The sequence below is a fragment of the Podarcis erhardii genome, assembly GCF_964252035.2.
Source record: "Podarcis erhardii genome assembly, chromosome: 8".
Classification (NCBI taxonomy): Eukaryota; Metazoa; Chordata; class Lepidosauria; order Squamata; family Lacertidae; genus Podarcis; species Podarcis erhardii.
This window is the reverse complement of record NC_138499.1, coordinates 43,252,186-43,277,649: the sequence shown is the minus strand read 5'-3', so window position 1 is coordinate 43,277,649 and position 25,464 is coordinate 43,252,186. Positions and strand designations below refer to the sequence as shown.

The 25,464-nt window shown below is 38.4% G+C and overlaps 1 protein-coding gene across 7 annotated transcripts in view; it reads right to left on the bottom strand.

The window, feature by feature from the left end:
• The window catches only part of TRAPPC8 (trafficking protein particle complex subunit 8), a 51,081-nt gene that overhangs the window by 12,827 nt on the left and 12,790 nt on the right, over positions 1–25,464 (bottom strand). For 4 of the 7 annotated variants that reach the window (XM_081873605.1, XM_081873606.1, XM_081873608.1 and 1 more), the window contains 18 exons: positions 25,195–25,284; positions 24,135–24,309; positions 21,224–21,377; positions 20,609–20,699; positions 17,615–17,868; positions 14,747–14,862; positions 13,292–13,442; positions 10,763–10,863; positions 10,120–10,225; positions 8,228–8,359; positions 7,425–7,649; positions 5,973–6,081; positions 4,453–4,647; positions 4,145–4,275; positions 3,236–3,310; positions 2,602–2,728; positions 1,209–1,366; positions 273–712 (listed from right to left, as the gene is read on the bottom strand). In XM_081873605.1, coding sequence (XP_081729731.1) covers positions 273–712; positions 1,209–1,366; positions 2,602–2,728; positions 3,236–3,310; positions 4,145–4,275; positions 4,453–4,647; positions 5,973–6,081; positions 7,425–7,649; positions 8,228–8,359; positions 10,120–10,225; positions 10,763–10,863; positions 13,292–13,442; positions 14,747–14,862; positions 17,615–17,868; positions 20,609–20,699; positions 21,224–21,377; positions 24,135–24,309; positions 25,195–25,284 — 2,830 coding nt within the window. Of the gene's footprint in view, positions 1–272; positions 713–1,208; positions 1,367–2,601; positions 2,729–3,235; positions 3,311–4,144; positions 4,276–4,452; positions 4,648–5,972; positions 6,082–7,424; positions 7,650–8,227; positions 8,360–10,119; positions 10,226–10,762; positions 10,864–13,291; positions 13,443–14,746; positions 14,863–17,614; positions 17,872–20,608; positions 20,700–21,223; positions 21,378–24,134; positions 24,310–25,194; positions 25,285–25,464 lie in introns of all 7 variants that reach the window. The other 3 variants (XM_081873603.1, XM_081873604.1, XM_081873607.1) reach the window with 1 other exon arrangement.

The following is a 25,464-nucleotide window of genomic DNA, read 5'->3' as shown; positions in this document are numbered from 1 at the left end:
TACCCAGACATGTAATTTAAAGGAAATACTGGCTTTACACATTAAATAAATGAGAAGAATACAGGTTTCTGCCCATGCAAAAGTGTCTGCATATAACCAATTGAATGGGATTCAACAATAAAGCCAATAATAAAACTGTTGTTATAAGCTAATAGGACACTCTGCAGAAAGATATTCCTGGCTGACATCCTGCTGTTTGTGGAGGGACATGTCTGGATCCACCGCAACAAAACTCCACTTAACTCAGAAGTAAGGAAGATAGTTAAGCTTACCACATTTTTGAGTGTTTTCTAATACTTTCATAGTAAAACAAGAAGTTTATTTCATGGACACCTTCTTCATCTGGACCACGTAACCACATGGGAAGCTGTACTGAAGCTCCAGGGAGCAGTACAGAATCAGGAAGGGGGACATCTATCACTTCTGGCTGACATCCTGTTCCAACCCCAAAGTCTGAAGAATCAGCCGAGGACGTCAACGAATATAGGGAGGTAGAATGCTTAACAACAGTCTTGTAAGCGCTACAGTGTTCAGATGCTGAAGGGCTTAGTGGTGTTAAAATAGCGCCACTGCCACCAAAGGTAAAGAATTCTGGCCGTTTAGAGACAACTTTCACTCCAGTCAGAGGACACTTGCCTACATTCATAAACTCTACATATGTCTTTCGGATTTCTCCACAAAGCAGCCCTGTAGGAAAATTTATAAAGAAGACCTGCATTGGAAGAGAAACATAGGAACACATTTTGACAAACTGACAAAGTTCATTAAGGCAGGACTATCTTATTTGTCCATATTTATCAATAGAAATAAATTTTGCAGAATCAAGCCCACGTAAAGATGGTTTTCCAAATTCCATTTTCACCTTTACTAAAATTAACATGAAAAGAGTACCACATAGAAAGTGACAAGAAATCAAAATAGTTTTTCTTTTTCTCAGAAAGCTGTTATCAGCCAACCTTAGAAAAAATACACATTTCAGTGCGATAAGTCTGGGGAAGAAGATGCATCATGCTCTTTTACAGTTTACACTCTTTTATACTTTAACACTCTCTTACACTTGAATTAAATTTAACAGGGCTTCAAATTTCAACCCTATGCACTATAACTTAACAAGTTTAATCTGATACAGAGTAATAAAGGAAAAACTGGAAGAAACACCTATGTATTTCAAAAGCAGCTGTTACATATTTGTCAATAATTAGCTGTACCTCTAGCAAAGGCATTTCCTCTGTAATGATAGGATCTAAACGTCGATCAGGTCCATATTTAATAGATGTTTTCTCTTCTTTTGTGCTATTCAAACGAGGGCCCTGGATTTCTAAATCTTGTCGCCCCCGTACTGACATTCCATTAGAGATAAATTTTCCTGAAAAGAAAACCAACAGGATATTGAGGAACAATAAGTAAGCAGATAATAAAAATTTGAGCTGGTTTTTAAGATCACATTGAGTTGAGCTTACAATTGTTAAAAGTGAATTTGACACTGAAAGAAACCATCTTCATCATCATTCCTCCCCAAACAGGTTTGTTTAATGATGAAACTACATATAGATAATGAAATTATTTTGTTGTCATAAAAGGTATGCGTGTCTGGCTGTTAAAATGATGAGGTTTTAATGTTAAACCTAACTTTACAACATGATCAACAGATTGGCTTGGATCCCATCTTGTATAAGCAGGAAGTGGCTCACACAACAAGGCTTTTACGCCTCCTTCCCCTTATTACAGACCTCCACACAACATCCTGTGCCAGTCCTCAGAAGCAGCTTTTTATGGGAGCTGGAAGAGGGGGCAGGATAATCTCACTGCACAGCACCCTGCTGCTTGTACAAGTCCAGATCCAATGGAGCCATTGTTTTCTGGTGACTTTCTTGGTGGTATCCTTTTCATGTTACTTCTAGCAAAGGTGAAGTTGGAATTTGGAAAACCCTCTTTCACTAAGTAATATGGGAGTTCAACAGGCAACACTGCAGCAGTAAGAAAATCTCTTTCATGTGGAGCTACCTCATGATGTCAACACATATATTTAAAGGTAGTATTTTAGTGCCATGTTGGTAATAACACATAAATCCCAGTTTAGCACTATGCACACAATCCTTGGGATTGTATATTCCACCATCCCCTTTCCTGCACCGGTTTCATCAGTGAAAAGGAGATCAGAAGCACTTGCTGAGTTTCCAAATAAATGTGATTTGTTATTTCTAAACCTAGACTGAAAACAAGTCAATTTGAAACTGCGATTAATAATTCTACTTGTTTCAATAAACCATCCCTAACCCTAAAACCAGTTCCAGGATGGGCCATAAAGCGCAGTTAGTTGAAAATGGAAGTGGATGCTTCTGAGCTACATCTTGTGCACAGGAGTGCATGAGCCCATACTATGGTCTAGATATTACAAGGGAACCAGAACTCTAGCTTATCACCCTCATATGGCATAAGTATCAAATTTGGTGTTAAGACTATGGTCTAGTCATGATAACAAATCATGAACTGAAATACCTATATCCCATGTAGTGGGCAAAACTGAATGAACCAGCCCTATGGACCACATTCCATGTGTTACTAGACCCTGTGTTAGACATAAAAATACAACAGGCATACCTGTTTGCAGTACAACAGAAGGGTCTACTCCATCTAGCACTGAAGTACTCTGAATGGTGCCAAGATTGTAAACGACTCCCAGAATGTGTAGCTCCCCTGTTTGATGGGGAAAGAGCTTTAGTCTTGCCTGTGGAGATATGTTAAATTTTTGTTGTTGCTAGTGTAGTTATTTTACATTTAAACGCCATTTTAGTTAAACAAAAACAAGCATCTACATCTACTATTCTAAGAAGCTATGTGCAAATTAATACAATTTACATATTTCTACAGGAGTGTTTCAGAAAATAAATGCAACATTGTAGCATAGGCAAACTATTTGCCATTGCTTTTCTTGTGTCTTTACAATTCTACAGCATACTTGTTCAGATATTCTTAAAGGGCTGCCCAGATGCACCTTACATGGAAAAGAACATCCCAACTGCAATGCTTCTCTAATGCCAAGTACCATCTTAAATAATGGAAGCACTATTAGAGTAGGTATTATATTCTAGTGAGTTATTTAAAACTGAAAAATAATCCCTCCCCCACAAAGTGCCTCACAAAAGGAATGTTTAAAAGCATTTTATGTCTAACTCCTTTTGTGAGGACCTGGAAAAGATTTGCTTTTAGGGGGGGGGGGGAATTAAGTTCTCACCATTTTAGTTTCTTCACTGTTCATCAAAAACTCTGATATTACTTCAGCTCCAATCATATCTTTTCCAGATGTTTCCTAAAATAAATTATGAAAAAAATGTTCAATTAAGCACACCATTATTTCTCAGTAGCAAACTGTTCCCAATAGTGGTTCTAAGAACATTATATTTTAATGTATTTCAAACCTGATAGTTTTATGAAAACTAAAACCTAGTTTATGAAAACAAAAACCTAGGTATAGCTGGGGGGCAGGTATCCTATGTAACGGGTTTGTTACATACGGGTACATAACGGGTTTGTTATACCAAATTCTGCATTATGAGAAAGAGCCTAGTGCTCTCTGGGGTACTTATGTGCTCCCCGCTTCCTCCTCTGGTGTAGCCGTATGTTTGAAAACTTTTGCTTTCTTTTTAGATTAACTAAAGCTTCCTGTTTTGCCAAACATATGACTAATATTAAGTATCGTTAGTGGAAACACTCCAACTTCAAACCCTAATTTATAATGTTGGCTTGTTTTCACTAAGGTATAGGATTTGGATGACACAATAAACTACCGCTAATATAAAGTAGAAGCCTCCATTCTCCACTGCAAGGTGGTGGGGAGTCTCAGTCTCAGTAATTTCAACCATAGTCATTGTCTCCCTAATAATTAGAAGGTAAATTTCCCTTTGATGAGGTAGGACTCTTAGTTCCAAGAGCAGAAACCAGGAGCAGAGACCATGCATGATTCTAAACCTTGTCCTCTAAGAGGAGGGTGTGAATAAACTCTGGGGGATTAAAAACTAAGAAGAATGAAAATCAACATATGAAAGAGTGCACTGCTTTACTTTTCAATAAAAAGATTTTGAAAGATACAAATATTGCTAGTAGTGTATGAAGTCTTCTTAGAGGACTTGATTAAATCACTTACTACTTCCTTTGTTTCTCCGTTATTCTTTGAACTGTAATCCTTTGGTTGAAATTTCCAAAGCAGTGATAAGTCGGTTAACAGAAGTGGAACTTTCAATGGATTTCTAAAAGCTACTTCCACAGTTATTGGCTCTATTAAAAAGAAAAGTCAATGTATGTATTTAGGGAGGTTATTCTTATAAGATGTGAGAATAAACCAAGCCATTCATAATTTAAAAGCTTATCACTGCAATTCTATTCCATAAGCAACTTTGCTGAAATAATATTAGTTTTATGTGCCATTTTTAAAAATCTGTACAATTTTTTTACCTTCTACTACACCGAGTGGAAACCTAGAGTTATCTGAATACTTATTCAGACAATACTGTGTTGGCTGGAAATTAGAAAGTGCTGTGCCTTTGTTAGCTGCAGCCACAGCTTGCTCTTCAAGTTCCTTCCATTGATAGGAGAATTCAGAGTCATATTCTTGATCAAGGCTTATATGTGTTGCTGCCTGTTTTTCACCTAGTTGTGAATAATAATAAAAAATCACAATCACTTCAGTACACCAGAGAGTACCAAACAAAAAACTTTTTCTGTTTTTATTACAAATGGTGAATCAACTTTCAATTGGAAGACCATACAATTTTCTTAAAACGCCTGTTTCATACATGCATTTTCAAGAGATGGTATGTGTTGCTGGGAGCAGAACTCCAAAGGACTGGGGGGAAGACAGTGAGATTGAAATCCAGAACAATAAGTGGGTAGGGACATGAACAAGCCAGTGGGAGGGGGCCAAGGTTAACATATTGAACTAGCCAGTCCAAACTTTTGACTGCAGAATCGTTAATATTTTTTTTCTAACTTATGAACTAATTCTAAACTACAGTCATAGATAGAAGGCACACAATAGGTTTAAAATCCAGTAGCGGCTGGTGTGAAGCAGCAGAGATGGAAACTGCTCTCTTGACATCAGTGTTGCTAAGCTTACCAGGACGGGGTTGGGGTGGGTCATGGCTGTGTGGACACACAGATGGAGCCAAGCTTTAAGACAACTGCAACTCCTGACTGTAGTGTTTAGTGCAAGAACTGTTCTAACTCTTGGACTGACTGTTTATAGTTCAAACACATTAGGAGAATGAGCATGATTAGCATAGGAACTGCGGCAGAAAAACTAGCAGCAAAAGGAAAAAATGCCCAGGTACTATTTATTGTCTGGTGCTACCACAGTTAAAGCAGCTTACATGTGAAAGCATCCCAATCACAGCAACCAGAGGCGGCTCTGTTTTTCTGAATCTGTCCGTTAGCAAGAACTCCCATTAATCTTAAATCTATTAAAGTGCATTTAGGTGAGGAAGGAAAATGCTGAAATCATTCACTTTCTATATATTTGAATAGCACAGAATGAGGCCTTTAAATGCAACAGAAATTATTTATTTATTTCATAAAACTTATATACCACCTGATGGTAGGAAAAACCTCAAAGCAGTTTACAAAATGAGGAAGGATGCTGATTTGGTAGAGTAGTTTGCAGCATTTCAGAATGTATTTTAATGCCCATCTAAACTTAAAAATAAAAATTCCTGAAAACAAAAAAAACCAAAAACCAAGCACAACAGGAAAAGGACTGGGCTTCAACTTTGCTCCCTGATGTGCTAGTTTACTGTTTGCAGGAAGTTTCTGATGCAGAGGTATATACAAAAGCAGTATAATATCCACCTGTAGTATGAAGTGGTATAGTCTAGTCTACCATCTCATTCTGTAGCATGTACAAATCCAACCTTATGTTAAGGTATGGTATCCTAATGAACTCAAATGGCTTAAGAACAAATCTCCTTTTTTGTGCTAACCTTCTGATGGCCGTCTGTCATGTCCAAAAAACACTCGTGTTGCAGAACTATTAATATAAGGTAAAGGAAGTTGTGGTAACGGCCCATCTGGTGATAGCTGACTTACATTCTGCAAGAAAGAAAAGCAGAGCTTGGTCAACTTTTGGCAAGTAAAACTAGATATTGAGAATTGGAATATACAAAACTAAAGAAAGCAATAAGCATTTAGGGGAGTGCAAAAAAATAATATCTTGAAATTCCTCCAGTATAAAATGTATAAATAATTAAACAATAATTTATGAACCTGTGTGTTGTTTTATAATTGCAATGGTACCATCCAAACAACAGCTTCCAATGTATCCCCTTTACTGTCTATTTACTTTCTTTTACTGTGGAATTTTTTAAATATAATTTTAAAGAAAGCAGCTAAAAGCAGCATGCTTTTATCATATTTTCAGTTAATATTTCATTTAACATAAATATACAAGAAGTCAACATTATGGGTTACACAAGCAACAGAATGTACTAATGTACTTTGAATTAGTTTAGTATTAGCGATTCCTGACCCTGACTTTGTGCCTTGGCTTCATCATGCACTCATATTTATCAAGTTGCAGGAACGCTCATAATCTCCATTTTCTTGGGAGTCTCATAGTAAATTGTTCTTCTTCACCACTTTTATTTCATCTTATGGGATATGTACTCTTATATATTTACATTAGGATTTTCAATGTGTTAGGAAATTGGGTTAAATGTACCCACAACTTTATATATAAACTATACCACCTTAATTAATTTGCGATTAAAAATCTCTTCATTATCTCTTTGTAATAAATATTTTACTTGGGGATTCAAAGGAAGCTTTTATGTTGGTGTTTATTTCTGAGGTTCAACTGCTTACAAAGATTTTCAGGGTAACATATGACTGATACCTGCAAAAGGTCTGCCTCTCACATAAACATGTTTTAGGGGATGCTAACAAGGTGCACACACATGCAGATTCCAACAGACAAATGTTAACGCCTTTCCCCATACAATATCATTTTAAATTTCCATTGTTTCAAGAAAAGGTTTACTAAATGGAAAAATAAACTCTTTGACACACCAAAGTCCCATTTGATACATGAAATTAGTCATGCAGTGCTTTGAACCAGGACTAGAGTTTATAGCAATTTACAAATACTTATTACTATATACAAGTTTTGAGTAGTGGGATAGAATTTAGAACATCATATTGTGTCCATATTAAATGACCTTCTTTTTTGGAAAAAACTTCTTAATACAGAAGCTAGCTGACAGGCATCAGTGAGATGCTAGCCAGACATGGCCCTACATAAAGTAACATGAGCTGTAAGCATTCAACATAGCATTTTTGCGTACGTCATCAGGTAAGGTTAACTTACATTTTAGTATCAAGCAGGGAAAAGTTAAAAGACAATTGCAGAACACTGAGGATAAAAACTGACATCTTACCCTATAAACATAAAGATATTCTCGGAGGAAGGCCCCTTGCTGAGCAGCACTTTGCTTGCTGTCATTGATCAAAATGTGCCTGAAGGCAGATACGGCATTGTCAAGCTGCCGAAGTGTAAAAGACTGCCGACCAATAGTGAAATTTATATGATCTTCTGCAAGTGACCATCCTTTCCCTTTATAAACTTGCATGGCTTGACAGTAACATCGTAAAGCATGCTTCTTCTGAAAGATAAAAAGTGAAGCACGGTAAATACAATTCCACCTGCCGATGTATTTAGAGCTAAAGAGCAAAACCGCAAAAAGTTCAAAAGGATATTTTATGTCAGTATAAGAAGCCATTACCTTAAACAGCTTTCTGAGATTACTGAATACTGGGGAAAATAAGGGCAGATCAACACAAGCCAACTGTGTCCCTAAACTGATAGTAAGGGTTGCATCAGCAGAATGGCTAGGAAAGCAATTTCTGATAATTTACCTTTCCCCTGTACCACTCCTAATCTGCTCTGAAGGGTTCCCCAATATCTAGCATAAGAATGGTCTTGGTAATTCAATACAGAGTGCTAATCCCACCTGCGTCAAGGTAGCCAGCACTTGAGATACAACTACCTATCTTCTCTTCAGTAGATGGAATGGGAAACATTTCATTTCTGAGTTTCCCCTCCCAAAGATGTAGAATAAAACTTTCCACTCAACTCAAGCAGTATTTAACAATGATCAAGTATTTCAAAGGTGCTAAAACACTATCAAGAGAACTGGAAAATTACAGAATATGTACTTATTTCCTAACACAGAAAACTTACCTGCCCTGCTTTACTATACCTATGGCCAGCCAGTATCATATGAAAGGCAAATTTTCTAACCATAGGACTTTTCATATTTATAAAACAATGTGCAGCTTGCTCGAGCAACAGTGCACTCCGCAGATCTGAATCCTATTAAAAACAGTGAGTGATAAGAGACAAGTTACAGTTACCCAGAAAGCACAGTGATGTCCATATTCTTAAATATAAATTCCCTATTACCAGAGAAGGCCCTGAAGTCTGAAACAATGCAAGGCTCTATAGTATTACTGATGCAGTGAATATATGCCAATTTTATAAATCTTCACTAGCCAACACTGAATACGCTGCATCCAAATTTCACTGCAAAGAGCTACAACAGTACCCTTGATGATTTATTTCTCAAGTAATAGCAAACCATGTTTTCTGTACTGCATGTCAAAAAGTGAACTATTTTCTATTTCACTGGTTCTGCTTGACTTTTTAAAGATCAAAGTGAGCTGGTATAAAAAGGAAGTTTTATGGCCTTTGTCCTTGGCTCAGTACTTGTGATGCCTCAAAGGAGCTGAATAAACCCTATGGAAAATGCTTGTAGAAACAATATAAAAATGAGTCAAAGCTTAAATATTTTAAGAAGCTTCCTTCCACAGAGCTTGTTGCAAAAATGTAGTGTTCCTTCTAAGTCTCATTTACCAATAGTTCAACAAATGAGGACTGTTCTCCAATGAGGACAACAGTGCTGTGATGTTCATGTTAGTATCTAGAACCACACACAATCATCAACATGAAAAAATTCTCTTACACTGGTATTTTAATCAATATCCAGATATCAAAACACAGTGGCATACAGATGAGTAAAAACAAATTTAACGCACTACCTAAACCTCCAGCTACTCAGGCTGACATTTCTAACACTCACCATTCCCATCCAAGCGCTCTGCTGCCATTTTTCAACAGAAAAATTAAAGAATAAGAATATAAGCTTTAACATATTTCAATTAAACAAAAAGCAAAAAAGACATGGAACAAGTATGGAATATTACAAGCTAACTTTGAGTTGTAATTCTGAAAGACTAAACAGGAGCTATGTTATCTTTTTAATTTATAACTGAAACATCTCACATAACTTCAAAATGGTTTCAAAATAATTTCTGGGCAATTCTAAAATGACACAGGAATAATTCCTCTTATTCAGTTACCTATGCAAAGTAGCCTCAAACAATCTTAACAGATCCCCAACACAAAATAATTGTATTCACTATTGGTCTTTCTAATCTCATGTCTACTAGACGGGGGGGGGGGGGCGGGGAATCTTTATATTGCATCTTGGGAGTTTTATACTGCATTTTAAGACTACTCTGCTGCTATCTAAAAGTGTGATTCTAAGAGCCACAAGAAAATGTGAAGAGCAAAACAGTAGCTTAAAGTTTCTTCAATAGTTATACTATCCTACTTGAAAGCGTGTGTGCTTCATAACCACAGATTGCAGCATACTGCAAACTATACATTTAACCTCCTGTCAACTTTCCTTCAAGAAAGGCTAGAATGTTCAAGATGAGAGTTTATTCCAGCCTTCATCAACCTGGTGCTGCCCAGACGTTTCAGAGTGGAAGTCCAAAACATATTGAGGGCATCAGGCTGGCAAAGGCTTCCTTATTTTGTGGTCATAACAAGAGTTCTGTGGGCTTCCCATAAATTAACAGATGCAGAGGAGAAGCAGCAGAATAGTTTTATGCAATGGAATGGAAATAGTTAGAATCAAAATCTGACATGATAATCTTTTTCCCCCAAGGGCCATTACAACTTTCTATCTAGAAAGCTCTATTTTATAATTTAGTTATTTATTAGAAAAAGTTCAAAGAATGCCTGTCTCATTTCAAAGCACAAGACCAGCTAATAGAAATCTTCTTTACCTCACTGGTTAAACGTATCAGGAGAGCAGCTGCCTCTGAATATTTGCTTTGGCTTTTTAATACTTCAGCACTAAGCAGCACACATCTCTCTGCCAGCATCATGTTCCTAAAAGACATAAAATTTAAGCCCAGTTACATATATCTTATAATGCATGTTTTATCAGTGGTGCTTGACAGATTAGTATATGAATGTCAGATTAGTATATGAATGGCACATTTTAATTAAACAGAATTACCACGGCCCTTCCTTTACCAAAGGTGGTCTCATTGTGTTCAGGGCTAGAAGGACTAACTAGCACTGCAATATATAAGTTATATGGAGCATCTGCACAGGATTTAACCAGGTTTCTTCTTTGACAAGTTAATTATAAAACTTGTGAGTTCTTGTAGAACTAAATACATGATTAATTTTAGAGTATTTGGATTTTCCTCTGGTAGACCAAAAGTAACTTTGTTGCAGCTGGACTCTGCCTAGTCAACCAGAGCAATTTTATTCAAAAGTTGAACTACAACACCACCACCACCAGCACCCTATATTACTGGTATTACCCAGAGTAATCATACCCATTGAGGAATTAAAACAATATTAAGACTATAGTCTATCTTCTACCAGGAAGAACTGAAAATGAATAGCCACACTTACTTGCAAATATCCCTATATGTTTGAATTGCAGTATCCATGTAATGGGCAGGATATGGTCTAGGTGCTCCTGGCTGCAGAAAAGCAGATACTGCTGCCATTTCCTATAAAACAACAATTGGTCATTATCTACTATTTTTGCTACAAAGCTTTTATTACAAACAAACTGTATTCAAGTAAATTTCACATACACACTCTATTATGATTCAACTCCATTTTGCAGCAGGGTGATTTGTGTTTTCACATATGCTTGCATAAAGTTTAAATGGTTCACACACAAAAAAACCCCCACAAATCTTCAAACCCTCAGAACTTACAAGATGATTCTACAAGGAAATAATGATGGATACTCAGCAAGGATGCTCAAGTTACCTTTAAAGTCACTTTGAAAAAACTGATTAAAATTGAGTCAGTTTTGTTTTGATTTATTTAACCTGGGCTAGTAACAGTCACATGTCAAACCAAGATAGAAGGGAACGTGGGGAATTTGGAAGGTGCCATGTGAAATCTGCATCCTGCTTCCTAAATTCTGATTCCCTTCTCTGATTGTTCATTTTAATTGCACCATCTAAAATGCCAACAACCCCCTCCTCCAACTCTGGTCACATGCTACAGTTATATGCTTCTCTTTCACAATAGCAGATCAAATACTCTAAACCGTAGAAGGACTAGATAGCTCAGTTGGTAGAACATGACTCTTAATCTCAGGGTTATGGGAGTGGCTGCCAAGACCATATAATACCGGTCTTGAAAGACCTACATTGGCTCCCGGTACGTTTTCGAGCACAATTCAAAGTGTTGGTGCTGACCTTAAAAGCCCTAAACAGCCTCAGCCCAGTATACCTGAAGGAGTGTCTCCACCCCCATCGTTCTGCCCGGACACTGAGGTCCAGTGCCGAGGGCCTTCTGGTGGTTCCCTCGCTGTGAGAAGCCAAGTTACAGGAAACCAGGCAGAGGGCTTTCTCAGTAGTGGCACCCGCCCTGTGGAATGTCCTCCCACCAGATATCAAAGAGGAAAACAACTACAGTGGTACCTCAGGTTACAGATGCTTCAGGTTACAGATTCCGCTAACCCAGAAATAGTACCTCGGGTTAAGAACTTTGCTTCAGGATAAGAACAGAAATCGCGCGGCGGTGGCAGCGGGAGGCCCCATTAGGTAAAGTGGTGATTCAGGTTAAGAACAGCTTCAGGTTAAGAACAGACCTCCAGAACGAATTAAGTTCTTAACCCGAGGTACCACTGTACCAGACTTTTGGAAGACATCTGAAGGCAGCCCTGTTTAGGGAAGTGTTTAATGTTTAATAGACTATTGTATTTTAATATTTTGTTGGAAGCTGCCCAGAGTGGCTGGGAAAACCCAGCCAGATGGTGGGGTATAATAATAATAATAATAATAATAATAATAATAATAATAATAATAATATTAGAGGCCCCAAATTGGGCAAAGGATTGCTTCATGTGCAAGGGTTTGGAGTATATGACCCTTGTGGTCTCTTCCAACTCTACAGTTCTTTGATTCTATGACACAGATGATATGCAACATGACCAAAGGTGGGTAAATGCCAACCCTACAAATCACCCACATACCCACCCAACATGTTTGAATTAGAAACATAGGATATGAAGTATCATCTTGTTTCTATGTGGGAAGGCGGTATGTGAGATAAAACTCCCTATTCTCTCCAATTCTAATCTGCCAGTTCTTTCCAAACCTCACCCCCCCTTTCTCCCACACCTGAAAAAAAAGTGATAAACACTATTCACACCAGATTTAAAAAATTGGCTTGGGATTGAATCAAGCACTACCTGTCTCTGGTCTTCAAAATAACTGAATCAAGGCACTACCTTACTCTGACATCAGCTATTACTAACAAATTAAAAGTCATGGATCTATTAAATTTAGGTCTTATAATTGGCTGGCAATAGCTTTGAAATGTTTGACTTTCTGCAAATATGAGCACTGATTTCATATGAGTGTAGAGAATCCCTGCGAGACAAGATTGAATAGGTCCATTTAGTTATACCAGTGGCCAACAAGATTCCCCGCCCAGAAACAGGACATGGAAGGCGAAAACATTCCCCTGCCACCATTTGCCTCTAACAATTGGTGTTCAAAGGCATACCGCTTGAATCATTAAACTGTAGAGTAGGAAGGGGCCACAAGTGTCATCTAATCCGCACCCCTGCAATGCAGGAATCTGAACTCACAATGCTGAGATTAAGAGCCTCCTGCTCTACCTATTAGGTTCACTATATCACTAGTGGCTATTTGTGACTGATAGACCTCTCTTCTGGGAATCTGCCTAATCCCTTTATGCTTGTGACAACAACTTTCAAGGTTTCTGGATAATATTTAGCTTAATTCCAGAAGCTCAACATATACAGATGTGTGTTACATGAGAAACACACATTTCATTTTACTAGGAGGCCCATTAAACTTAGTTTTAGCTAAAAAGAGGTTATTGGGAAGTTATCATATAGATAATAGGAATTGTTTACCATTCCAAAACAATCAATATTAACGAACTAACCAGTGCTCCTGCTGCATAAAGCATTGCTTGATCATTTAAAAAGTCTTTCTTTGCTGTATGGTAGCAATTGTATGCCAGTTCATAATGTTGCACCAAGAAACACAGATCTGCCATTTTCCTGATCTGAAGCTCTGGCGCTTCTGGAGGATACCTAAAAATGTAAGACATTATGAAAAACAAAATTTGAGGGAAACAGAACATACCGCATTCTTAATAACACAAGACTTAAACCAAGGTACAGATACTCCAACATTGTGCTTCCCCGAATTACCAACCTCTGAATGCTCAAAAGAAGGGCACTAAAGTGACCACCATCCCTGGTTAGTATCTAGCAGCTGTTTCCAAACACATGGAATGGATGGATTCCATGGATGTGGATGAATTCATCCCATGAACAAAATGAGAGACTCCATGGAAGAAGTCCTCCAGCGACAGGAAGCTCCTTCCAATCAAAGAGCAAAAACTCTGGACCCAACTCAGTGACCAAAGGCAAATAGAATAATTTTTGTAAAGTGTTAAACATCACCTCTAATTTCAACGGTAATCTGAAGGATGGAGTTTTGCTTTTGTTTTTACAGGCATGCTCAAAAATACAATACAGAATTCCAATGTAGATTAAAATAGCAGAATTATTGTCAACTTTTGTTGTTTTTTTTAAGTTGCAATAGTTGTACAAGTTAAAAAAGGAATAGTTGTTAAATCAGCAGTCCCAGGGCATGTAGATGAACCTCACCTACTTTTTAAAATGCAGAAGGCATGCAATGGAGGTAGTTAAGAACACGTATTTAACTGGTGTTACTATTGTTAATGAATACCTTTTAAGACAATCTTCACACAACCATCACCACTAAAAACAAAAATTACAAGCCTAAAGTGGATGCAAGTTTTTAATCTTTGAACAAATTAGGATACAAACTTAATTGCCTGATGCAAAGGATCATATCTCAGTTTAAGAAGCCAAGATGTGCACAGGCCTTCTGTCAATACATGTAGCCTCTTTCTTCTTCCTTTTTTGATGTGCTGCACCTAAATATGGAATTTTCAATTAACCATAGTTACATACAAACTTGGAAATTGTTGTCACCAGCTTCTAAAGAAGCCAGGATCTTAAACTACAGTTTAAAGCAAGTCTAATACCCTGATTTATTCCAAGCCAGTAATCATAGTTTGTTGGTTCAGATAAAATGAGAAACTATGGTTAACTGAAGACTTCCTAGTTTAATCTCAGTGTAAAGTTTATTCTCTGGTTTAATTAATCTCAGAGGGACATGGTTCTGTGTGCTAACAGAAGGTCTATACGCATTTGAGCTTACTAAGAAGAGATATTATTGTCTGAATACAGCCAATGTGTGAATCAATGACAAGAGAAATCACAAGGAACATATGGAAATCAGCAAGGCAAATCCTAATAGAAATCAAGTACTTGATATTTTTATGGCAAGTAGATCTACTCACAACAAGCCAGAAGTGCTTTTTAGCTCATTTACACTTTTCTCTGGAACTTTGCTGCCACTAAACCATTTTTTGGTTGCAGAAAATAGTGAGCGACTCAGGCCTTTCCTGGATATCAACTGAAAAATAAAATGAACATCTTGTAGTATCACTGAATTGCAACATAGTTTATTATTTTATGAGCAAATAATGTTACAAAGATTTTTAAACCAATTTAAAGACTGCTTCCCTTGCAAAATCAAGAATTGAAATGTTCAAGTGTACTTCTGATGTAGTCTTCAGAACACAGCTTTTAATGTTTGTGTGTTGGTACGGGCGCAATCTCTAAGTACAATTAAAAGATCAGGAGAATGGTGACTATCACACAGTCCTTTCCCTCTCACATGCTAATTCATCCCACTATTCCTCAGACAGCCTTAAATATTACATCTGCACCACCTTTCACCATGGTTAACAAAGCCAGTGTGGTGTAGTGGTTAGATCTCAGCAATGAAGTTCACTGGATGACTTTGGGTCAGTTGGTCTCTTAGCCTAACCTACCTCAGAGGGTTGTTGTGAGGATAAAATGGAGAGAAAGAGAACCATATAGGCCACACTGAGCTCCTTGGAGGAAAGGTGGGGTATAAAAGTGATGACTAAATAATAGAATCAGGTTTACCAATGTAAGAATGACCAGAAATTATGGAGTGAGGGGCTGGATTAGCATTCACCATGCTTGAAGCTAGTGCTGATGTAACCCTTCAACATGCTTCAGTCATTCAGGGGAATGGTGGAGAGAACTGGCACTGGAAATGGGAGGGACTGGGTGAAGGGAGCCATAAATCTACATGAGGCTCTTCTGATCTCTTAATCAGGGTCAAGAGACCAGGAAATGTTACATTTCACAGCTACTGCTGAGGAAACAAAACTCTTTAGAATAAGCTTTGAATGTCATGCTCTACTCTATAGGTTAAGGGTAAGTCTGCAAATGTGAACACGACTCTGAACCCATTTTGCACATGCACTGCAATAAAGCTTTAGTGAAACAACCAAGTGTTATTTTTGAAACAGAGTTCTGAGCTAAATCAAAGGTTGTTGTTTTTTAGAAGTCAACACACATTTTCCCTAGTAGGAAATAAACACACAAACATTTTTTATTTATGTGGGTCTTACCTGTCCTCCAAAGGAACAAGATGGTGATTTTTCCTTTGAATGTGGTAAGATTTATGAAAAAATTCCTTTGAATATAAAATATTGAAAAGGATAGGTCTAATAAGGCTGTGTTTGCCATTTTTAAGGCACTATGTACTGCGACTGTTTCATGGTCCTAGTGCTAGAAGCCATTCATGGGCAATTGTAAAGAGAAAGCAGGTTTTGTAGAGTTAGACCCTCTATTATGAAGTTTTTAAATGTTATGAAAAGCTGCAAGGTATGTTCAGAGCTGTATAGATCACAAAAAATGAAGTGTTGCACTTTTTAATACTAAAGCAGGCATTTATCTAAATATAACAGTGATGGAAAACCTCCAGCCCTGGCAAAATTTGGCCTGCCAAGCCTTTCCATTTGCTCTGTAAGTCCAGTTTCCAAAAACAATACCTACTGCCCCACAACTCATATCATATGTGCAAGGTAAAGATGCAAAAAAGTATTACAGTGGTACCTTGGTTGTCCTACTTAATCCATTCCTGGACTCCATTCGACTCCAAGGCGCAGCTTGCGATTGGCTGCAGGAGCTTCCTGCAATCAATCAGAAGCCGCAGAAGCTGCGTCGGATGTTCGGTTTCCAAAGAACGTTCGAAAACCGGAACACTTACTTCGGGGTTTTCGGCTTTCGGGAGCCAAAACATATGAGTACCAAGGCGTTCGAGAACTAAGGTACGACAGTGTATGATTCAGATGGGCACACCCAAACCTTGTAGAAAGCAGGCCTGAACTTCCCACTCATCAACCAATACTTAGGGCTCTAGATAACCACACCCAGACAGGCAAACCTTGACAGGTAAGCAGAACAGGCTAAAGCAGACGTGTCCCAAGGAGCAGTGTCATTTGTAAACCCCAACCCTCATTACTAATTTAGCAATAAAGTTCTGGGATCTGTCTAAACAGGACAGATTTCTATTGCTGCAGTAGCAGCAGCGGCACTATTTCCTTTTTTTAAAAGTAACCCCAAAGGGTACCATGGAGAAAGCATTCCACAAACGGCAAGCCACCGCAGAAAATGCTGTTTCTCATGTTGTCACACATACCCTGGACCTCTTGTGGAGGGGGCACACCAAGAAGGGTGTCAATATTATTATGGCAGTGTCTGGGTCACTTCATATGGGGAGAGGTGGTCCTTGAAGTATTTAGCTTCAAGGCTCAACCTCTGAGTCTCAAGATGGTGATTTTAGAGTATCTGACCTCAGCCTTCCTGATTCCTTGATGCATGTGAAAAAAAATTATCCAAAAGTAGTTCTAAGCCTGACACAGGTCCCCTGAGATGGGAGAAGGAAAAACAAATGACTCACATTCTGTCAGATGGGTTTGGGTTCCTACAAAAAATAACTCAGGGCGACAGATGATCCCATCTGGAGGCCAGAAGCAAAAATAACAAATGATGGCCAGATCAGAAGCGCCACCCAGAGCCACCAGACCAATAGGAGTAACACAAGGCTTTTCTGAAGAAAACACTCAGGTTTTTTCCCAAACAGCCTGACTGGAACTGAAGCAAGGAGGGAGGGAGTATCAGGAGGGCATTAACTCCAGAAAACAGGCAGACCACTTTGTTGTAAGCAAGCATAGACGTTGACTACATGCCTGTTACATCTACTATAGATAAAACAGATTAAAGTGCATATCTTGCTGAGTTTATTTATCAGCTAGGCAAAAAAGCTTAGAGGGTGAATGACTTACCTGGTCATTAAGTTGCCTGATCGTTTTCTCTATATGTGGCAAAAGCCCTCTAAAGGTAAATTCCTGTATGAACTGTCGAATTCGATCATGATCTGTGAGTGTCAAACAGGTACCATGAGGTGTCCATGTATTTGACTTCTTCGATTCATGCATGGATGAATTTGGTTTCACATAATCAGTGCCATCAAAACAACCACTCTCACTGGTGTGATCCAATTGAAGTGGATGACTCTTAAAATTATTTGATAAACCATCTACTGAAAAACAAAATATGTAAACACCCATTTAAATAAGCTCTGATACTAAGGATTGGAATTTTAGCAAGATTTTACTAAGTGATTATGAGTTAATTGACACCCCACCTTTCTAAAATGTACTGAAAGTTACTATAATTCAGAGTGGTCAATCCTCTGTATACAACATATTTTACAGCTACTATTACTCCATTCCAAATTAGATTAATAGTATTTTAATCAAATAATTATACCAATATGCAAAATAAAATATATGTGTATATTAGATTTTCCCAGTCTACATGGATACTATTTAATGACATTTTGCAATGGTTATGCCAAATTATAGTGCATAATATCAAAGTTTGCAAACAAATAATGTCCGAACTTACAAGAGGAAAACAATAGAAAATGAAAAGGTATATCTAGCTGGCCACTACCTCTCATTGGACTACCCTCCCTAGCCATTGGCCAACCTAATATGATTCACAAGAAGTCAGAGCTGTCATGACCTCAACATATTGAAACATGCAAATTCTATTGAACATGCAAATTCTATTCATGGCATCTGAAGGTAACATGGAGATTCCAAGTAAAGGATAAGGTATAATCTTAGAATTCTGACAACTTGGAATTACAACTGGAAAGAGACTAAAGCCAGCTCTCAGCTGGGAGACAGTGAAATGTCTCTAAGAGAAGCACCAAATCAAATATTAACTAATAAACAAATGTGGTTTTTAAACCCATATATATGCATTATCAAACAACTAAAGAGACCCAAGAGCAAACTCAGCCAACAATTACCAACATTATTATAGTCTCCGGAACAGGCATAGGCAAACTCGACCCTCCAGATATTTTGAGACTACAATTCCCATCATCCCTGACCACTGGTCCAGTTAGCTAGGGATGATGGGAGTTGTAGTCCCAAAAACATACGGAGGGCCAGGTTTGCCTATGCCTGCTCCAGAAAGTACCACCACTATTTAGGTAAGGGCAGTCACAGTCCTACTCTCTTCCCCACATTCCTACTCACATGTTCTTAAGCTCCCCTCCTCTCCAAGAAAACCAGAAATCTGAAATGGCACCATCTGCAAAGAACCCTATGGTGATACCAAAGATATATAAACTAGGAACTGTATAACAGCATTAAAGGTAAAAGGTAGGTAAAAGTAAAAGACCCCTGGATGGTTAAGTCCAGTCAAAGGTGACTATGGGGTGTGGCACTCATCTCACTTTTCAGGCTGAGGGAGCCAGTGTTTGTCCATACAGTAGACAGCTTTCCAGGTCATATGGCCAGCAAGACTAAACCGCTACTGGTGCACAGAGGACTGTGACAAGTGCCAGAGCGCATGGAAACACTGTTTACCTTCCTGCCACAGCAGTACCTATTTATCTACTCACACTTGTATGCTTTCGAACTGATAGGCTGGCAGGAGCTGGAACAGAGCAAAGGGAGCTCATCCCGTAATGCAGATTCGAACTGCCGACCTTCCAATCGGCAAGCCCAAGAGGCTCAGTGGTTTAGACCACAGCGCCACCTGCGTCCCATAACAGCATGAAAGCATGGTTTGCCCCACAAAATACGGTAACTGAAGCAAACAAGTGTCATGTATTTGGTATTTATTATTTATTATGTGTTAATGAAACACATTTAGCAAAAGAGTATATTTAAGGGGGTGTGGTAAATTGTGAGATCTACCTTACCTGAGGTAACTGTAAAATCTCAGGACATTCACTAATTCTATTTAGCTTAATTTTAAAATGCATGCATTTCTGAAGTTCCTTTGCATTTTTGTAATGCAACAGAACAATATTTGCTTGTTTGCTCCACTTTTGTAATACATTCTTATGAGCTGGCTATATTTCAACTAGGAGAGGTCTACAAATAAACTTCCCATGTATTTTAGCCTAGTGAACACAGCTTAGAAAGACAGAGGTTTATCTCTACAAATACAGTGAGCTTCAGAAACACTTCAAAAGGAGCTAGACTTTTACCAATGATTGTAGTCTTTTACTGTTTGCTTAACAACTCCAACAAGCTTTTATTTTATTTTTTAATGGCACCTGACTTGTAAGGGGGAAACTCTTGGTGGAAGGCTAGGGTCATACTAGGTGATCTGATCAGATCAATTTCAGGGGATGGGGAAAGTCACCAATCAGCTTCACTGTAGTGAAGTTTGATGGAAGAGCAAGATACTACTTGAATTATCACTGATACTGCAGCAAATACTTTTCAGCTAATCCTGGAGGAATAAGCATCCCTACATAAGCACTTGAAACTTTTATGAAAACTCAAAACCACTTCATATATATTCTTAGTAAGCCTTAGAATAATTAAGCAAAGTTTGCTAGTATTATTTCAAAAGGGGACTGAGACAGTGAGTTAGTAGTTTGTCGGTGGCCATCAAAAGAGCTCATAGGAGAACTGAGATTTGAGGTGTGGATTTGCAGCTCATACCCACTGCTTTTTTTTCTAAAAAAATGTTTACGGATATGATCATTTTCCTACTAATATTGAAATACTACCCCTCAATGAGGCCAAACTTAGATTCACAAAATGTTTAAGGGCATGCATACCCCTGTATCCCCCAAGAAAAAAACACTGCTCATATTACATAATTTTAATGGCAGTTACCTTATTATACCATGATGAAATAAGGGCATGTTCTGGCATGATTAAAATTGGACCTGCAATAGTCTGATAACCAACTAGTTTATTTTTGTTTTTTAAACTAAGTTGTTATAAAAAGAAATATACCTTTGGAATCATTACCTAACCCATCCAGTGGTATAAAGTGATCAGAATTCTTATTTGAAATTACTGTATATGGGCCATCTTCATAAGGTTCCTGTCAGGATAAAACATACAAAAACAGTTTCACCTTTCTGAAAATGTAACATATTTTACACTTCTATAAATCACTAATTTATTTCCAACAGAATGTTGCTTGGATACTACTGCAGAGTATGCCTTGTACTCTCTAAGTTATGCTGCGGTCTTCAGAGGCAGAAGGGGACACTGAATCTTCATCACCGGTGATGAGGCGAACTGCTAGTTTAGCCAGCTTATGTATGTTGAAAGGGGAATTGCCTTTCACTTTTCCACTCACCTCAGGCAGCAAAGTGTCCTGGGCTAGCTGTGTTGGAAGGTACCAGCCAGCAATCAATCATAGTATAAAATAATGCCAAGAAAGAACAAAAGAAGCTGAAACTTTAAACTTCAACTGGTATGTGGATCTGCTTTCTCAGACATTTAAAAACTGCGACAAAATAATTTATTAAATAATTTATTAAATAATTTATCACATACAGCAAAAGGAGTGAAGAGACCCTTCAGTATAGTACAGAAAAAGTTTTAAGTAAAAAAATATACCTGGGTTTGGATAGTGTTTTTCTGAAGATATTGGCTCCAGGGATCAGGAATCTGTTCGTCTGCTCCTCGATTAGATCCACGAGAATTTATCTTAAGTAAATAGCACCCCTGAGTCCCATATCTCTGTTTCATTTCTTCATAAATTGAATCAGCCCTAAAAATTGTAAAGCATTGCAGAATATTTTCAAACATCATCCTTCTTGATGGGTAATCCAACTTCACCTTTATTCCTGGCATGTTCACGTAGCCATAAGCCATAGACCATAGTTTACCAGGCACAAGCAAACTACATCCACTCCTCCTCACTTGTACTGGGAAGAAACAAACTACAATTCCTGGCTCAGCATTACACTTGGCCAGTTTGTTCAACTGTAGTTTGGAGTGAAACAATCAAGCTGTAAAACTAAGCCAGGGGTTGTGATTTCTTTTCTCACAGCATCCATGCATGTTAAGTGCATGGTTTATGGCTTACTGTGGCATGTGAATGCAAACTAGTGTATACTGAATGAACAACTTTGCTTCAGCTCAACGTGCAAAGTTTCAGGAAGGAAACATTTCTCTTCAGAACTACAGAAACTGAAAAGAGCAGCAATCAGTGTTGCACAGAACAATTTATATGAAGTATTCTTGACAAGAATCCCAGCAGTCAGGAAAAACTAGTGATCCATCAGGAAGTGTCCATCCCCAACTTAGAAGACTATATGAAGAAAGATTAAGGATTGAATGAGAAAAAAAGTGAAAAAACAGAAACACTGTTGAAGTGACCAGAGATTTAAAGAGCTGAGGATACAGAAATAAGCAACTGCTGACAAGGAAGATTCTTCACAAGTCAATGCAGCCATATTAATTTCAATTTAACACAGGCAAGGGCTGAAAACAATGGCAAACAGAATTATAATAAAGTCCATCAGGAGAAATCTGAACAAGCAGAAGAGTATTCAGTATGGATGTATATGTGTGTGTGTGTGTGTGTGTATAAAATTATTAATTATTATAATCATCATTATTACCCTGCCCATCTGGGCAGCTTCCAGCATGAATAAAAACATCAAAAGAGGACAGATTTTAAAAAATCAAAAGAAGAGGACAGGTGAACATTTAAAAAGAGGCAAACATGGTACTGATAGAAGATTTTGGGAATGTAGTGCATAAAGAACAAGGGTTGTTTCTGCTAGCTCCACTGTGTATGTTTACCTTAGCTCTAACCCATGGGTAGGCAAACTAAGGTCTGCAGGCCGGATCAGGCCCAACGGCCTTCTGGCGGTCTGGGAATCGCTGCGTGGATCGCCAGCATGCACATTCTTTCCCTCTCCTTCACATGGCGGCAGCGGCAGCACCTTCCTCCCTCCTCCTGGCTTCTCCCCACCCTGCCTAGAGGAAGGGGGCTGGGCTTTGTTGGTGCCAGCAGTAGTAGCGCTCAAGCAGCAGCCATTTTAAGCAGCCCCTCTACAGAGCCCTTTTGCATGCCGTTCATCATCCCTCCACCACCGCCAGCCCCTGCTGCTCACAAGACACAGGTAAGCACCCACTGGAGCTCATGGTGCTCTTGCATTATTATTATTTTCAAAATATAGTCCGCCCCCCCCCCAAGGTCTGAGGGACAGTGTACCAGCCCCCTGCTGAAAAAGTTTGCTGACCCCTGATCTAACCCATTATGTTCAAGCCAACTCTGATGTGAAATATCTGTAGGAATCAGTTTCCATGTAGCATCCATGTAATAAGCCTGCCGTGCCAGGACAGCAATAAACGGCATAAAATTGTGTTGGCACATGCCATTTTGTAAATTGCCCCACCCTGAGCACTTATTTTTTTTAAGACAGAACAGAGTTCTTTTCTAAGATTGCTATTGTAAAGCCAGGTTAAGAGCAGCAACACATATGCAAAAAAAATATTTCACCAGTTTATGTTTTATATTGTTACGGGCTAATTCTGGTCCGAGTGATTAACTGCAGACAACTTGACAATTTGAAAAGTCCAATTTCCTATTTTAAAAATGCACACATCCCAGTTTTACACAATGGTCGCAGAAGGTATTCAATAACAAACTTGTAGAGTGTTTTGCAATATCAAGCACTTGCATTTCCTGACTGCTTCATGGAAGAGCTTATGAATTATTCTGAAAAAGCACCATTCTTTATTCTAAAGGAAAAAACATGTATGACTTAGAATACAAAACCCTAAAAGAATTTCCTTAACATGAGCCAGAGGAATCACACTTTATCTAGGAATCCTCCATGACCAAAATATCTGATTTAACCTACTTACCGTATTTTTCGCCCTATAAGACGCACTTTTTCCCCTCCAAAAATGAAGGGGAAGTGTGGGTGCGTCCTATGGGGTGAATACAGGCTTTCGCTGAAGCCTGGAGAGCGAGAGGCTCTCGCTCTCCAGGCTTCAGGAAGCTCTGCGCAACCCTCCGGAGCCCGGCGCCAAGCCGCGCCGGCCTCCTGAAGGTCGCGCAGAGCTGCCTGCACTCCTGGGTTCCGCACAGCTCTGCGCGACCCTCCGGAGCCCGGCACCAAGCCATGCCGGCCTCCGGAGGGTCGCGCAGAGCTGCCTGCGTTCCCGGGCTCCATGCAGCTCTGCACGACCCTCCGGAGGGTTTTTTTCTTTATTTCCCTGCCAAAAAAACTAGGTGCGTCCTATAGGGCAAAAAATACAGTGCTTTAAAATAATACAGCTCTCTCTCTTTTGGGTTATTTATAGTGGCATAGTCCTACATGATTTATGCTTGTTACAGCAAGTTATATTAGACACATAGTTTTTGTACACCAGAAGGAATTACACCTGTATGTTCAAGAACTGAGGATAATGGAATTATCTTAAACTACATAGACATTAGCAAGCTTAAAATCAGCATTTCAGAAATCTTATAAAATGTCAGAGAAGCCACTTAGACAACCCTACTCACCTTTGTTCCTCTCCTAAACTCACATCATGCAACAACACATAGTATTTGAGGGTGTTTGGAATGAACCATTTTGGATAAGAGTATTCATTACTATGTTGAATCTGATGCTGCTCTTGTGAAAGCTTTAAAAACTGTTCCACAGGTTCAGGTTCACTAGATGACACCACGAGCATACCTTAGTTGACATTAAGGATGAACCACAAGTTCACAAGTTAACCAAGAACTAGTTAATGCTTGGGTATTGTTCCAGTAACAACTTCAGTGCTTCTTTTAAACCTGTGCCTAAATTACATCTAAAGAAAAGCTACAAGTAAGTCACTTGTGATTAATAATAATAATAATAATAATAATAATAATAATCCATCTTTAGCAAGACAGGTGGCAGCTAACTGATACTGCCTAAAAATAATAAAAAATAAAATACTGCCTAAAAATAATGTATAAACGATGAGCTCATTGCAGTCTGTTTGCTATGCTACCATTAGCTAAATGACTGCAAGTTTATTCTTTGATAAAGTACTAAAAGCTGGTCAGTACCCAAGAATCTTCACCCAGCTACAATCCTCATATTGCAAGCAGTGATTAAACCAGGAAGCCTCCAATTATGTTTATCAGCATCGGAACAAGCCAGGATATTACACAAAGTTCAAACCAAGGATTAATATCCTGGCTTGTTCCAAAGCTGAAAACCACAGTTTACCATTTCAGATGGAATGTGAAACCATAGTTAATTAAGGGCTTCTTGGTGTAATTGTGGCTCGTTCAAATGGAGGTGCAAAGGGGTTCTGTACAAGCAAGAACACATAAAAACTGAGTAATTTAAGGTTCTGAATAATGCAGGTTTTTGCTGCAATTATTAGCAATTCAATATCAAACAACTCAAACACAAACAAAATGACCTTGAGCACCATATACTCCCAATTAATTCCGATAAAGATTTTGGAAAACAGAATTGTTTTGTTGCAATTTTCTGCTTTTTTAATAAGCTTCTTTACTAGCAGATGTAGGACAGAAGCATCTTATATACAACATACATTTATCTTTCTGTTCCAAAGGATACAGGCTACATAGTGGTTTAGGAATTCATGGTCTGATGATGGCATAGACTGAAGAAAGCTCTCTCGATAAGCCTCAAACCATGGAGTGGTAGCTGAAATAAATTAAAAAGATATCACAGAAACATTTAAAATGAAGAGACAAGCTACTCTGCTGTAAAAAAAAAAAGTAGACAACTTAACTGCCAGCAGGAGAGGTCTTGGAAAAAGTTATCAAGCCTAACAGTAGTACTAATTAGTTATTGAGCACTTCTGCAGTATGATTTGGACAAAGA